The 14,308-nt window shown below is 34.9% G+C and overlaps 1 protein-coding gene across 7 annotated transcripts in view; it reads left to right on the top strand.

Annotated features, from left to right (window-relative positions):
• The window catches only part of LOC133549287 (unconventional myosin-IXa-like), a 244,584-nt gene extending 239,801 nt beyond the window's left edge, over window positions 1-4,783 (top strand). For all 7 annotated transcript variants that reach the window (XM_061894536.1, XM_061894538.1, XM_061894541.1 and 4 more), the window contains one exon: window positions 2,799-4,783. In XM_061894536.1, coding sequence (XP_061750520.1) covers window positions 2,799-3,154 — 356 coding nt within the window. In that variant the 3' untranslated portion in view covers window positions 3,155-4,783. The remainder of the gene's footprint in view (window positions 1-2,798) is intronic.
• Window positions 4,784-14,308: the final 9,525 nt, after the last annotated feature.

The raw sequence follows: 14,308 nt of genomic DNA on the forward strand, positions 1-14,308 counted from the left end.
AAAGTAGTTAAACAAAAATTAATATTATCAACAACAGCAATATTAGTTATAATTTCAGTATAGCAGTGATTAAAAATCCCTCATTGACATTATCATTAGACATTTATGAAAAAAAAAGAACAATAGTGTCACAGTGGCTTACACTTGCATCGCATCTCATAAGCTTGACAACACACTGTGTCCAATATTTTCACAAAGATAAAATAAGTCATATTTTTGGTTCGTTTAATAGTTAAAACAAATGTACGTTATTGCAATCCGTTGATAAAAAAATCTCCTTTACAATTAGGTAGATCCTGCTGAAATCCTATGTATTGAATGAATACAGAATCCTTTTGAATCAGAAAAATACAGTTTTTGAATCGAGAATCGCGTTGAATCGAAAAAATCGATTTATAATCGAATCGTGACCCCAAGAATCGATATTGAATCGAATGGTGGGACACCCAAAGATTTGCAGCCCTGGTATATAAATTTAATAAATATTAACAAGGGGGTAATAACTCAACAATCTCTTTTTTTTCCAAACAACACTACAGCAAGCTTAAATGTCAATGTCATTCACACACAAAACAAAAAAACAAGAACATTTATTTTACTTTGTGTCTGGGAATATTTGTTGATGAGCTGTGGCTTCACGTCGTCACAGCTAGCAGTAGCACAAACTATCAGTGTGAGGCCCGCCTTCATCGGCTTGTGTATCGCTACTTCCTTTTCCTCCACTGTCACAAAGGTCCGCTGTGGCATCTTTTTCGCTCTCATCACAATTAAAGACTTTCTATGGAACAAAGCCCCCTTCGCTGATAAAATCCTCAAAATGAGGTTCTGCAAGCCAGAGGCTAACTCTGTAGCTATAATGCTAGCTCAGTCACCCGAACCTACAAAACAAGACTGAGAGTTTGGATCCATTTGAAAGCTTTCTGATCACACAAAGACACAAGACTCCAAGACACAGCTCTGACCGGCACAAGGTACGACATTTGTGGAAATAAACTCGACAGAAGTGCCGCTCTCCTCGAAACTCTTCAAAATGGCCACGTCCCTGTGTACGGGACGTAAAGTGAAGTGAATTATATTCATATAGCGCTTTTTCTCTAGTGACACAAAGCGCTTTAACATAGTGAAATCCAATATCTAAGTTATAATGGGGCAAAAAAGTATTTAGTCAGCCACTGATTGTGCAAGTTCTCCCACTTAAAATGATGACAGAGGTCTGTAATTTTCATCATAGGTACACTTCAACTGTGAGAGACAGATTGTGAAAAAAAATCCAGGAATTCACATTGTAGGAATTTTAAAAATATATATTTGTAAATTATGGTGGAAAATAAGTATTTGGTCAACCATTCAAAGCTCTTACTGATGGAAGCAGGTTTTGGCTCAAAATCTCACGATACATGGCCCATTCATTCTTTCCTTAACACGGATCAATCGTCCTGTCCCCTTAGCAGAAAAACAGCCCCAAAGCATGATGTTTCCACCACCATGCTTCACAGTAGGTGTGGTGTTCTTGGGATGCAACTCAGTATTCTTCTTCCTCCAAACACGTCGAGTTGAGTTTATACCAAAAACTTCTATTTTGGTTTCATCCTAAATGATAAATGATAAATGGGTTGTACTTGTATAGTTTTTTTCTACCTTCAAGGTACTCAAAGCACTTTGACACTACTTCCACATTTACCCATTCACACACACATTCACACACTGATGGAGGGAGCTGCCATGCAAGGCGCTAACCAGCACCCATCAGGAGCTGGTTAGTGTCTTGCTCAGGACACAACGGACGTGACGAGGTTGGTACTAGGTGGGGATTTGAACCAGTGACCCTCGGGCTGCGCACGGCCATTCTCCCACTGCGCCATGCCGTCCCCATCCTCTGCTGTATCATCCATGTATCCATTTTGGTATAAACTCAACTCGTCGTGTTTGGAGGAAGAATAATACTGAGTTGCATCCCAAGAACACCAAACCTACTGTGAAGCATGGGGGTGGAAACATCATGCTTTGGGGCTGTTTTTCTGCTAAGGGGACAGGACGATTGATCCGTGTTAAGGAAAGAACCAATGGGGCCATGTATCGTGAGATTTTGAGCCAAAACCTCCTTCCATCAATGAGAGCTTTGAATGGTTGGCCAAATACTTATTTTCCACCATAATTTACAAATAAATTCTTTAAAATTCTTACAATGTGAATTCCTGGATTTTGTTTTCACATTCTGTCTCTCACAGGTGAAGTGTACCTATGATGAAAATTACAAACCTCTGTCATCATTTTAAGTGGGAGAACTTGCACAATCGGTGGCTGACTAAATACTTTTTTGCCCCACTGTACATTTAAACCTGTGTGGGTGGCACTGGGAACAGGTGGGTAAGGATGGCGAAAGCGGGGATCGAACCTGGAACCCTCAGGTTCCTGGCACGGCCACTCTACCAACTGTGCTATACCATCCACAGGATGTGTTAACAGGATGTGACGTAACATAGCCGTGCCCACGGTTACAGGAAGTGATGTCATCAAAGTGGCAGCACCCGTAGGGTTTCCAGCGGCACGCAAAATGAATGAATGAATGAGGTGTTTGTGCGATGTAAAGGTTCGTAACTCAAAAAGGAGGCATGTAGAGGCGATCATGAAGCAACGTTTCACTGTAAGAAGTGAAAATGAAAGTATTCCCCCTAGTGGCTGTGAGCGGTTACAACTACAAGAAACGTCCTCATGCGTCCAGTGGGCGGAGCCTCACAATCTCCACATTTAAGCGACCGTTCAAAATAAAGTTGTTGCTCCACTTGTGTCGTCCACAGAGTCCGACACGTGTCGCTCCAGAAAGTCTGAGGCGAAGAGCCGACGAGCTCTTCGCCGCCAGGCCGACTCGCAGGACTCCACGGACTCCGCCTCCACCGCGTCGTCCTCCTGTCTCCCCTCGCCGCCCCCCCACTACCGCTTCCGCTCCTCCTCGTCGGGGCCGTTGTTCGCCTCCCACAGCCTGGGGGCGGCGGCCGAGGCGGACGGCGACCAGCGGGCCTGCAAGAGCCGCCACCGACTCCGGCTGAGCCGCAGCTCGCCGCGGGAGCCCTCGGGCGGCCACCGGATGGAGCCGGAGTTCGGCTCGGCGCCCCAGCAGCTGGTTCTGTACGGCAGCAACGAGTTCATGGTGTGACGGCGGGGCCGAGTCAGGTAGACGGCGCCCCGGATAGGTGGAGGGCGGGTTCTCGGCGCCATTCGGTGGAGGCCAGTCACGGGGTGGCATGCACCCCCTCCTCGGCACCCACGCCCCCTCCTTCCAAGCAAGCACTGAGCCAGAGCGGTGTTTGACCCCAACCCTCCCCCGCAAAGACCAAGACAGCTTGTGGGCGGGGTCACGAAGAAATGTAGCCATAACGTCTAAGCTAAGCTATGCTAAGCTAGCCCGCTTGTCAGGTTTACACACCAGCATGCTCGTCCTCGACACTTCCTGGTCCTGACCTGATCATTATTGTTATGAGGATTATGTTCCTGAGGAATGGCATGAACACAGGAAGTGTGTGAAGGGGGATGGGGCCCCTCCTCCGCTTTTTTCCCAAAATGTGTCAAAATCAGGTTTAACTTTGGTTTTCCTTTTCTCCCCTCGCTCGGTTTCCATTCCACGGAATCTTTTGGCCCGTCCTCTCGTGCACTCTGGACGAGTCACAGCAGGAAGGAACCAACACAAAAAACAAAAAAAAACATTTCCGCTCGATCAGTGTTTGTTACCACATCAGGACTTGAAGTTCCTTGTTGCGTTGTCGCGGTAAATTGTGCGTTTCGGTGTATTGTTGATGTTGGATTAACACGGTATGTGTGCGGGCGCAGGTTTTTTTTCCATTTGACTGCGTGAATGAAGTATCAGCTCTCTCTCACACACACACACACACACACACACACACACACAAACACACACGGGTTTACAGTCCGGGCAAATGGCAACGAGGTCATTGCAGAGATTACACAGCAAACAGATGTGCAGACTTTCAACTTGATTTATTTACCAGGGGCGTCCAAACATTTTCCCTGGGGGTGGGCATAATAAAAAAAATCTAAGAATAGAGGGGGGCACCGTGGTATTTTTACTTTTTTTTTTTATTTTGTAAAAAGGCAAAAAAATATATTTATGCGTATTTAAAAAGTTTTCATTAGTACCTTTTTTTTCTCCATAGTGCCTTTCTGCTGGGGTTAATTTGACTTGTGCAATGGACGTGAACGCACTTTGGACATCCCCCCCCTCCCCCCATGTAGGAATCTCACAAAAATACTCGGCCAAATGGAATAACAAAATGATGCTTGTTTTTCTTTCTTCGACAAATGAGTCATATTTGATGTTTTTCTGTCGCAAAGCTGAAAGTCTTCACATCTTGATTGTGTTATTTCAGGCCGAGCCGAGTCTCTTTTTCCTCCCCTAACGACACTTGTAACACTTCTGGGTCAAAGTTCACGGCATACACGTCGTCCAAAATTACTTTTTTGGTTTCTTTTATGAGCTCAACTTCAAAACGCTTCCACCCACTCCTGACTTTTTGTAGCATTTAAGCAGAACCAAAAGCTGACCTTCCTATTTTGTCAAAGGAGAAAGACCAAAAGAAAAAAAAAAAAGTGTGACTGGAAGGCATGCTCTGCTTTCTCCTTTCGGTTCCTCTTTTCTACACCGTGTACGTATGGAAGTACTGCTTTATTTATGGACATGTATACTGCAGTTCTGGCTTATGGAGGATACATTATCCTGTGTACGGTTCATGGCCAGGAAATGAAAATAAAATGGAAGATATAAATACAATTGTCTCTTGCCTTTGCCACAAGGTGGAATTTAAGTTTTTTTTAAGATGCATTACTATTAAACTATACTATTTTTTCGTGTATATAGATTAATATTTTCAGGATTTTTATTGATTTGGTGATTTTTGGCTTTATTTTTGGCATATGATTAGAATTTAGAATAATTTACATTTAATATAAAAAGTTATGAATACATTTATAATGAATATACAAATGTATTTTAAAATATGTGCATGGTTCTGTGATGTTTGCTTTTTAATTTTTTGCACATGAATACAGTCAGTTAAAAAAACATTAAAAAAATAAATGTATCGGAGTAAAATAAATGTAATAATTAAAAATAATAATACATTCACTTTCTATATATATATAAATATTTCAAGATGTTCGCATGATTTTTCGCTTTAATATTTGGCACATGAATAAAATTAGAGTAAAAACAAGTTATCTGTATGAAAAAATGTATATACATAAATATTTCAAGATATTTAAATGATAATGTGATTTTTCTTAATGTTTTTGCATGATTAGAATCAGAGTAAAATAAATTTAATAATTAGAAATAAATAATAAATTGTATATTTCAAGTCATTTGCATAATTTTATGATTGTTTTCCTTAAATTTTTGGGACATGAATAAAACCAGAGTAAAAGAAATTATATTTAAAAAAAAATTATATACATAAATATTTCAAGATATTTAAATGATGTTGAGCTTTTCCTAAAATCTGAGTAAAAAACAAACACAAATATATATACATAAATATCCATCCATCCATTTGCTACCGCTTATTCCCTTTCGGGGTCGCGGGGGGCGCTGGCGCCTATCTCAGCTACAATCGGGCGGAAGGCAGGGTACACCCTGGAAAAGTCGGCTCCTCATCACAGGGCCAACACAGATAGACAGACAACATCCATCCATCCATTTTCTACCGCTTATTCCCTTTTGGGATCACGGGGGGCGCTGGCGCCTATCTCAGCTACAATCGGGCGGAAGGCGGGGTACACCCTGGACAAGTCGCCACCTCATCACAGGGCCAACACAGATAGACAGACAACATTCACATTCACACACTAGGGCCAATTTAGTGTTGCCAATCAACCTATCCCCAGGTGCATGTCTTTGGAAGTGGGAGGAAGCCGGAGTACCCGGAGGGAACCCACGCATTCACGGGGAGAACATGCAAACTCCACACAGAAAGATCCCGAGCCTGGATTTGAACCCAGGACTGCAGGAACTTCGTATTGTGAGGCAGACACACTAACCCCTCTGCCACCGTGAAGCCCCCATAATATTTTAAGATATTCAAATGTTATTTTTCCTTAAAAAAAATTGTGCATGATTACAATTGGAGTAAAATGAATTTAATCATTTAGAATAAATATTAAATTAATGATGTATTAATTTCCAGACAGTTGCAGGTTTTTTTCCCCCCTTTGATGTTAGGCACATGAATAAAATCAGTAAAAAAAAACAAATGTAAATACCGAAATATTTCAAGAAATTTAAATGATGTGATTTTTTCATTTAGTTTTTTTGCGCATGATTAATCAGAGTAGATTAAATGTCGTAATAAAAAATGTAAATATCCAAACATATGTACATATATTTCAAGATAAAGGTATGTGATTTATTTGCCGTTCATTTTTTGCACATGATTAGAATCAGTAAAATTCTATAGTTGATAAAAAATGTATAATGTATATACACAGATTTTGCACAAAAGAATAAAATAAATGTATTAATGAAAATTTAATTAAGTTAAAGTTAAGTTAAGAAAAATATACATATATATTTCAGGGTGTTTGTATGATTTTGTGATTTTTGCCTGTAATTGTTTGCACATTATTACAATGACAGTAAAATACATTTAATAATAAAACATTATGCTTACACATATATATTTCACGATATTTAAATGATTTGTCGATTTGAATCCTTTACTTTCTTTTTACATGATTAAAGGTTGAAATACATTTAACAATAACAATGTAATGAATACATTTATCATGTGTATATATACAATATATATTTCAAGATATAGGCAAAGTTTTGTGATGTGTGCCTTTAATTTTTTGCACATAAGAGTAAAATAAATGTAATACACATGTAATGAATACATTCATAATGTATATGCATATATATATACATATATATGTATATATATATATGTATATATATATATATATACACACAAACACATTTGTATATATATATATATATATGTATATATATATATATATATATATATATACACACACATATATATATATGTCACGATATTTGCATGATTTTGTGATTATTGCCTTTATTTTTTGCACATGATTAGAATCACAGTAAAATTAATGTAATAATAAATACATTCATAATCTTTTGCACATGATTAGAATCAGAGTACAATCAATGTAATAATAAATAAAGTCATAATATTTTGCTCATGATTATAATCAGATTAAAATTCGTGCAATAATAAATCAATTCATAATATTTTGCACATGATTAGAATCAAGGTAAAATTCATGTAATAAATTAATATTATGCACATGATTAGGAGCTGAGTAAAATTAATGTAATAAATATATGCATACTAATATTTTGCACATGATTAGAATCATCAGAGTAAAGTAATGTAATGATAAATACATTCATAATAATATTTTACACATGATAAGAATCAGAGTACATCCATCCATCCCTTTTTACTGCTTGTCCCTTTTGGGGTCGCGGGGGGTGCTGGGGCCTATCTTGGCTGCATTCGGGCGGAAGGCGGTGTACACCCTGGACAATTATTGTAATAATAAATACATTTATAATCTTTTATACATGATTAGAATGAGAATAAAATTAATGTAATAATAAATAAATTCATAATATTTTTCACAAGATTAGGAGCTAAGTAAAATGTATGTAATAATAAATAAATGCCTAATATTTTGCACATCATTAGAATCAGAGTACAATTAAAGTAATAATAAATAAATTCATCATAATCTTTTGTACATGATTAGAAGAAGAGTAAAATTCATGTAATATTAAATTCATAATAATCTTTTGCGCATGATTAGAAGCTGAGTAAAATAAATGTAATAATAAATACATTCATAATAATCTTTTACACATGATTGGAACCAGAGTACAATTTATTTAATAATAAAAACATTCATAATAATCTTTTGCACATGATTAGAATCTGAGTAAAATTTATGTAATAGTAAATACATTAATAATATTTTGCACATGATTAGAATCAGAATAAAATTAATGTAATAGTAAATAAATTCATAGTAATATTTTGGACATGATTAGAATCTGAGTAAAATTAATGTAATAGTAAATACATTAATAATATTTTGCACATGATTAGAATCAGAATAAAATTAATGTAATAGTAAATAAATTCATAGTAATATTTTGCACGTGATTAGAAGCTTTGTACAATTTATTTAATAATAAATAAACTAATGTCGTGTGTCAAAATATTTGCATGATTTTGTGATTTTTGCCTTTATTTTTTCTGCACATGACTAGAATCAGAGTAAAATGTAATGTAATAATAAATAAATTCATAATATTTTGCACATGATTAGAATCAGAGTAAAATAATGTAATAACAAATAAATTCATAACATTTTGCACATGATTAGAAACAGAGTTAAATTAATGTATTATTAAATTCATAATAATCTTTTGCACATGATTGCAAGCTGAGTAAAGTAAATGTAATAATAAATACATTAATAATATTTTGCACATGATTAGAATCAGAATAAAATTAATGTAATAGTAAATAAATTCATAGTAATCTTTTGCACGTGATTAGAAGTTTTGTACAATTTATTTAATAATAAATAAATTCATGTTGTGTGTCAAAATATTTGCATGATTTTGTGATTTTTTTGCCTTTATTTTTTTTTTTTTGCACATGACTAGAATCAAAGTAAAATTTAATGTAATAATAAATAAATTCATAATATTTTGTACATGATTAGAATCAGAGTGTTTTTTTAATAACAAAAAAAATACATAATGTGTGTCAAGATATTTGCATGATTTTGTGATGTTTGATCTTTTGCACATGATTGGAGAGTAAAATAAATGTCATTAAAAAAAAAATCCGCGTTTTATCAGCAATGACGCCAAAGTCAGGTCTTTAAAGAAAGGTAAAAAAAAAAAAAAAGGCTATCTCTCGTCGTGCCTGTATTGACCCAATCAATACCGACTCCACTATCAGTGGTATCGATATGATTCCGTCGATTCTCGGCAACGTCGGGTCCTTACAGAAAGGTAAAAAAACAAAAAAAAACAGGACACTAGAGAAAAGCACTATTTAAATATAATTCACTTCACTTCACATCTCTCGTCGTCCCTGTATCGACCCCATCAATACTGATTCTAGTATCAATGGTATCGATATGGTTCCGTGAATTCTCGCCAACGTCGGGTCCTTAAAGAAAGGTAAAAAAAAACATCTCTCTTCGTCCCTGTATCGACCCAATCAATACCGATTCTAGTATCAATGGTATCGATATGGTTCCGTGGATTCTTTCATCCAGGACGACGACTCTTCCTTCCACTCATCCAAAAGATGCTTTCTTCAGCTTGTCAGGAATACGAACGTTATTCTGTGTGCGTCAGCGTTCATTGTTGACACTGTAGCTAATGCAGCTGCGCCACAGCAGCTCATGACGTAATTTCCCGTCGGCCCCCGCGACAAAGCGAAAGTAAGCGAATAGCGCAGAAAAGTCGGGCTGGAAGGGAAAAGAAAAAGGGCGATGTGTCCACTAACGTCCTCACTTTCCCTTCCGCGCTAACGAAAGTCTGCGTGGGTTTAAAAGTTGGGACGCCTTGACGTGGAATCGAGAGTCCGCGCAGACAGAATCCACGGTGAGAGGTTTCTTGTTCACCCTCTTTTGATGTTCATGGAACTTTGTGTCATAACTGTGAACTTTTTACTCCTTTTTGGCTTTTTTTTCTACTTTGTTTATTTAACTGTTTTGTAGAGTTGTTGACTAATTGTGGTGTTTTTGTTACTTGGGTGAATGATTGATGTTTGTGCAAATGTGTTACTTAAAGCTTTCTTTTTGTTTTTCTTAATATTTTGTTTAGGTTTGTGTTTTTTTATATCTGTGTTGTTTTTTTGTTGCTGTATTTGTGAGTGTTTAGGTGTGTTACTCTAATGTGTGTTTTTTTTATTTGTTTTTTTATTGTCTGTGTGTTTACTTTGGAGATTGATGTGTTTTTATTATCTGTGTTTATTTACATTTATATATATATAAATATTTTTTTACACGGTTTTGTAATTGGTGTGTTTTTTATTTGTTTGTTAGTGAATTGTTGTTTTGTTGCTTTGCGTTTTTGATTATTTGTTGTTTTTAGGGTTTTCTTTGTTGTTGTTTTTCAAATTTATATCATTATTTTTGTGTTTGTGTATGAATGTCTTACAACACAGCAGTTTGTAACTTGTGATTCTTATTATTTGTTTATATTAGTTTTTAAAAAAATGTTTATATTATTTGTGTGTTTATTTCTGGTTATTATTACTTGTTTATATTATTTGTGTGTATTTGTGGTTTTTATTATTTGCTTTCATCAAATGTCTACACGTGCTTATGTCTCTAGTTTGTGTTTTGTATTGTTTTTTGTTAGTTTAACATTTTTTTAAATTTTCATCTGTTTTTAATATTCATTTGTTTGTGCAGATGTCTTCTTACAAAACGTTTTCTCATTTCTGCTTTTTATTATTTATCTTTTATTTTCTATATATATATGATTGTCTTTTTTATTTTTTGTTCTTTTATTTTATGTTTTTTTATCATCTGTGTTTTCGACCATATTGTTTTAATCACTTATTAGTAGTGTGTTGTGCAAATATGTTCTGAAAATATTTCCCTTTGTTTCTGCAGATGTCTTCTTACACGGTGGTTTTCTTTGACCTGGAGACAACTGGATTGGGTACGAATGAGAATTTTAAGTCGGTACAAGTTTCCTCCTTAATTTTTATACATGTTACATATTCATTTAAAAATACTCAAAACATCTTTGCACTGAATTTAAAAAAAATAATTAACTTTTTTAAGTTTTCATGTATGTATATATATATATATATATATATATATATATATATATATATATGTATATGTATATATATATGTATATATATATTCAGTATGAAAGTATATATATATACAGGATGTATGTATATATATATATATATATATATACATACTGTATATATATGTATACATACATACTGTATATATATACTTTCATACTGTATATATATATATATATATACGTATATATATATATACATACATGAAAACTTAAAAAAGTTAATTATTTTTTTTAAATTCAGTGCAAAGATGTTTTGAGTATTTTTAAATGAATATGTAACATGTATAAAAATTAAGGAGGAAGCTGTACACATACAGTATGGTTGTATATATATATATACATATATATTTATGTGTATATATATATATGTATGTATAATATACATATACCATATTTATATATATACACATTTATATTTATGTTTGCATATATAAACATATATACAGTATATGTGTGTATGTATATGTTTATATATATGTGTACGTATATGTGTATGTATATATATGTGTATATTAATGTATATATGTATGTATATATGTATCTATGTGTGCACGTGTATGTATTTATGCATTTATACGTATGTATGTATGTATGTATGCATATATAGGTATATATATATGTATGTATGCATATATATGTATGTATATATGTGTATGTCTGTATGCATATATATGTATGTATATATACATGTATTTATGTATGTGTATATATATATATATATATTAGGGGTTTGGGAGAAATTCGATTCAAATTTGAATCGCGATTCTCACGTTGTGCAATTCAGAATCGATTCTCATTTTTTTTAAAAGTCTATTTTATTTTTATTTTTATTTTTTTAATCAATCCAACAAATCAGTACACAGCAATACCGTAACAATGCAATCCAATTCCAAAACCAAACCTGACCCAGCAACACTCAGAACAACTTTAAACAGAGCAATTGGGAGGAGACACAAATACGACACAGAACAAACCAAAAGTAGTGAAACAAAAATGAATATTATCAACAACAGCAATATTAATTATAATTTCAGCATAGCAGTGATTAAAAATCCCTCACTGACATTATCATTAGACATTTATAAAAATAAAAAAAAGAACAATAGTGTCACAGTAGTTTACACTTGCATCGCATATCATAAGCTAGACAACACACTGTGTCCAATGTTTTCACAAAGATAAAATAAGTCATATTTTTGCTTCGTTTAATAGTTAAAACAAATTTACATTATTGCAATCAGTTGATAAAACATTGTCCTTTACAATTATAAAAGCTTTTAAAAAAAATCTACTACTCTGCTAGCACGACAGCAGACTGGGGTACATCCTGCTGAAATCCTATGTATTGAATGAATAGAGAATCCTTTTAAATCGGGAAAAAATATTTTTTTAATCGAGAATCGTGTTGAATTGAAAAAAAAAAATCGATTTTTAATCAAATCGTGACCCCAAGAATCGATATTGAATCGAATTGTGGGACACCCAAAGATTCGCAGCCCTAATATATATGTATGTATGTATACATGTATGTATGCATGTATTTGTATGTATATACATATGTACTGTATGTATGTATTTATGGGATCTGAGGTCATTGTGGCTTGTGCAGCCCTTTGAGACACTCATGGTTTAGGGCTATATAAGTAAACTTTGATTGATTGATTTATACAGTATATCATTATTTATTTATATAAATTCATCCATCCATCCATTTTCTGCCCCTTATTCCCCTTTGGGGTCGCGGGGGTGCTGGTTATATATATATATATATATATATATATATATATATATATATATATATATATATATATATATATATATATATAAGACAAAATATATAAATATATATATATATATATATATATATATATATATATATATATATATATATATATATTTATATATTTTGTCTTTTTAATCCCTGAGGGATTTATTATTTACAAATCCCGTTTCCATATGAGTCGGGAAATTGTGTTAGATGTAAATATAAACGGAATACAATGATTTGCAAATCCTTTTCAACCCATATTCAGTTGAATGCACTACAAAGACAACATATTTGATGTTCAAACTCATAAACTTAATTTTTTTTTTGCAAATAATATTTAACTTAGAATTTCATGGCTGCAACACCTCACAAAGAAGTTGGGAAAGGTGGCAATAAATACTGATAAATTTGACAAATGCTCATCAAACACTTATTTGGAACATCCCACAGGTATGCAGGCTAATTGTGAACAGGTGGGTGCCATGATTGGGTATAAAAGCAGCTTCCATGAAATGCTAAGTACTTCACAAAGAAGGATAGGGTGAGGGTCACCAATCTGTGAGCAAATTGTCAAACTGTTTTAGAACAACATTTCTCAACGAGCTATTGCAAGGAAAATAGGGATTTTACCATCTACGGTCCGTAAAATCATCAAAAGGTTCAGAGAATCTGAAGAAATCACTGCACGTAAGCGATGATATTACGGTACTTTGATCCCTCAGGCGGTACTGCATCAAAACCGACGTCAGTGTGTAAAGGATATCACCACATGGGCTCAGGAACACTTTAATAAAACCACTGTCAGTAACTACAGATGGTCGCTACATCTGTAAGTGCAAGTTAAAACTCTACTAGGGACGGCGTGGGAGAGTGGCCGTGCGCAACCCCAGGGTCCCTGGTTCAAATCCCACCTTGTACCAACCTTGTCACGTCCGTTGTGTCCTGAGCAAGACACTTCACCCTTGCTCCTGATGGGTGCTGGTTGGCACCTTGCATGGCAGCTCCCTCCATCAGTGTGTGAATGTGTGTGTGAATGGGTAAATGTGGAAGTAATGTCAAAGCGCTTTGAGTACCTTGAAGGTAGAAAAGCGCTATACAAGTACAACCCATTTATCATTTATCATTTACTATGCAAAGCGAAAGCCATTTGTCAACAACACCCAGGAACGCCGCCGCTTCGCTGGGCCCGAGCTCATCTAAGATGGACTCATGCAAAGTGGAAAAGTGTTCTGTGGTCTGACAAGTTCACATTTCAAATTATATTTGGAAACAGAGGACGTGGTGTCCTCCAAAACAAAGAGGAAAATAACCATCCGGATTGTTGTAGGCGCAAAGTTCAAAAGCCAGCATCTGTGATGGTATGGGGGTGTATTAGTGCCCAAGGCATGGGTAACTTACACATCTGTGAAGGCACCATTAATGCTGAATGGTCCATACCGGTTTTGGAGCAACATATGTTGTCATCCAAGCAACGTTATCATGGACGCCCCTGCTTATTTCAGCAAAACAATCCCAAGCCAGGTGTTACAACAGAATGGCTTCGTAGTAAAAGAATGCGGGTACATTCCTGGACCGCCTGCAGTCCAGACCTGTCTCCCATCGAAAATGTGTGGCGCATTATGAAGCGTAAAATACGACAACAA

The sequence above is a fragment of the Nerophis ophidion genome, linkage group LG03, assembly GCF_033978795.1.
Source record: "Nerophis ophidion isolate RoL-2023_Sa linkage group LG03, RoL_Noph_v1.0, whole genome shotgun sequence".
NCBI lineage: Eukaryota > Metazoa > Chordata > Actinopteri > Syngnathiformes > Syngnathidae > Nerophis > Nerophis ophidion.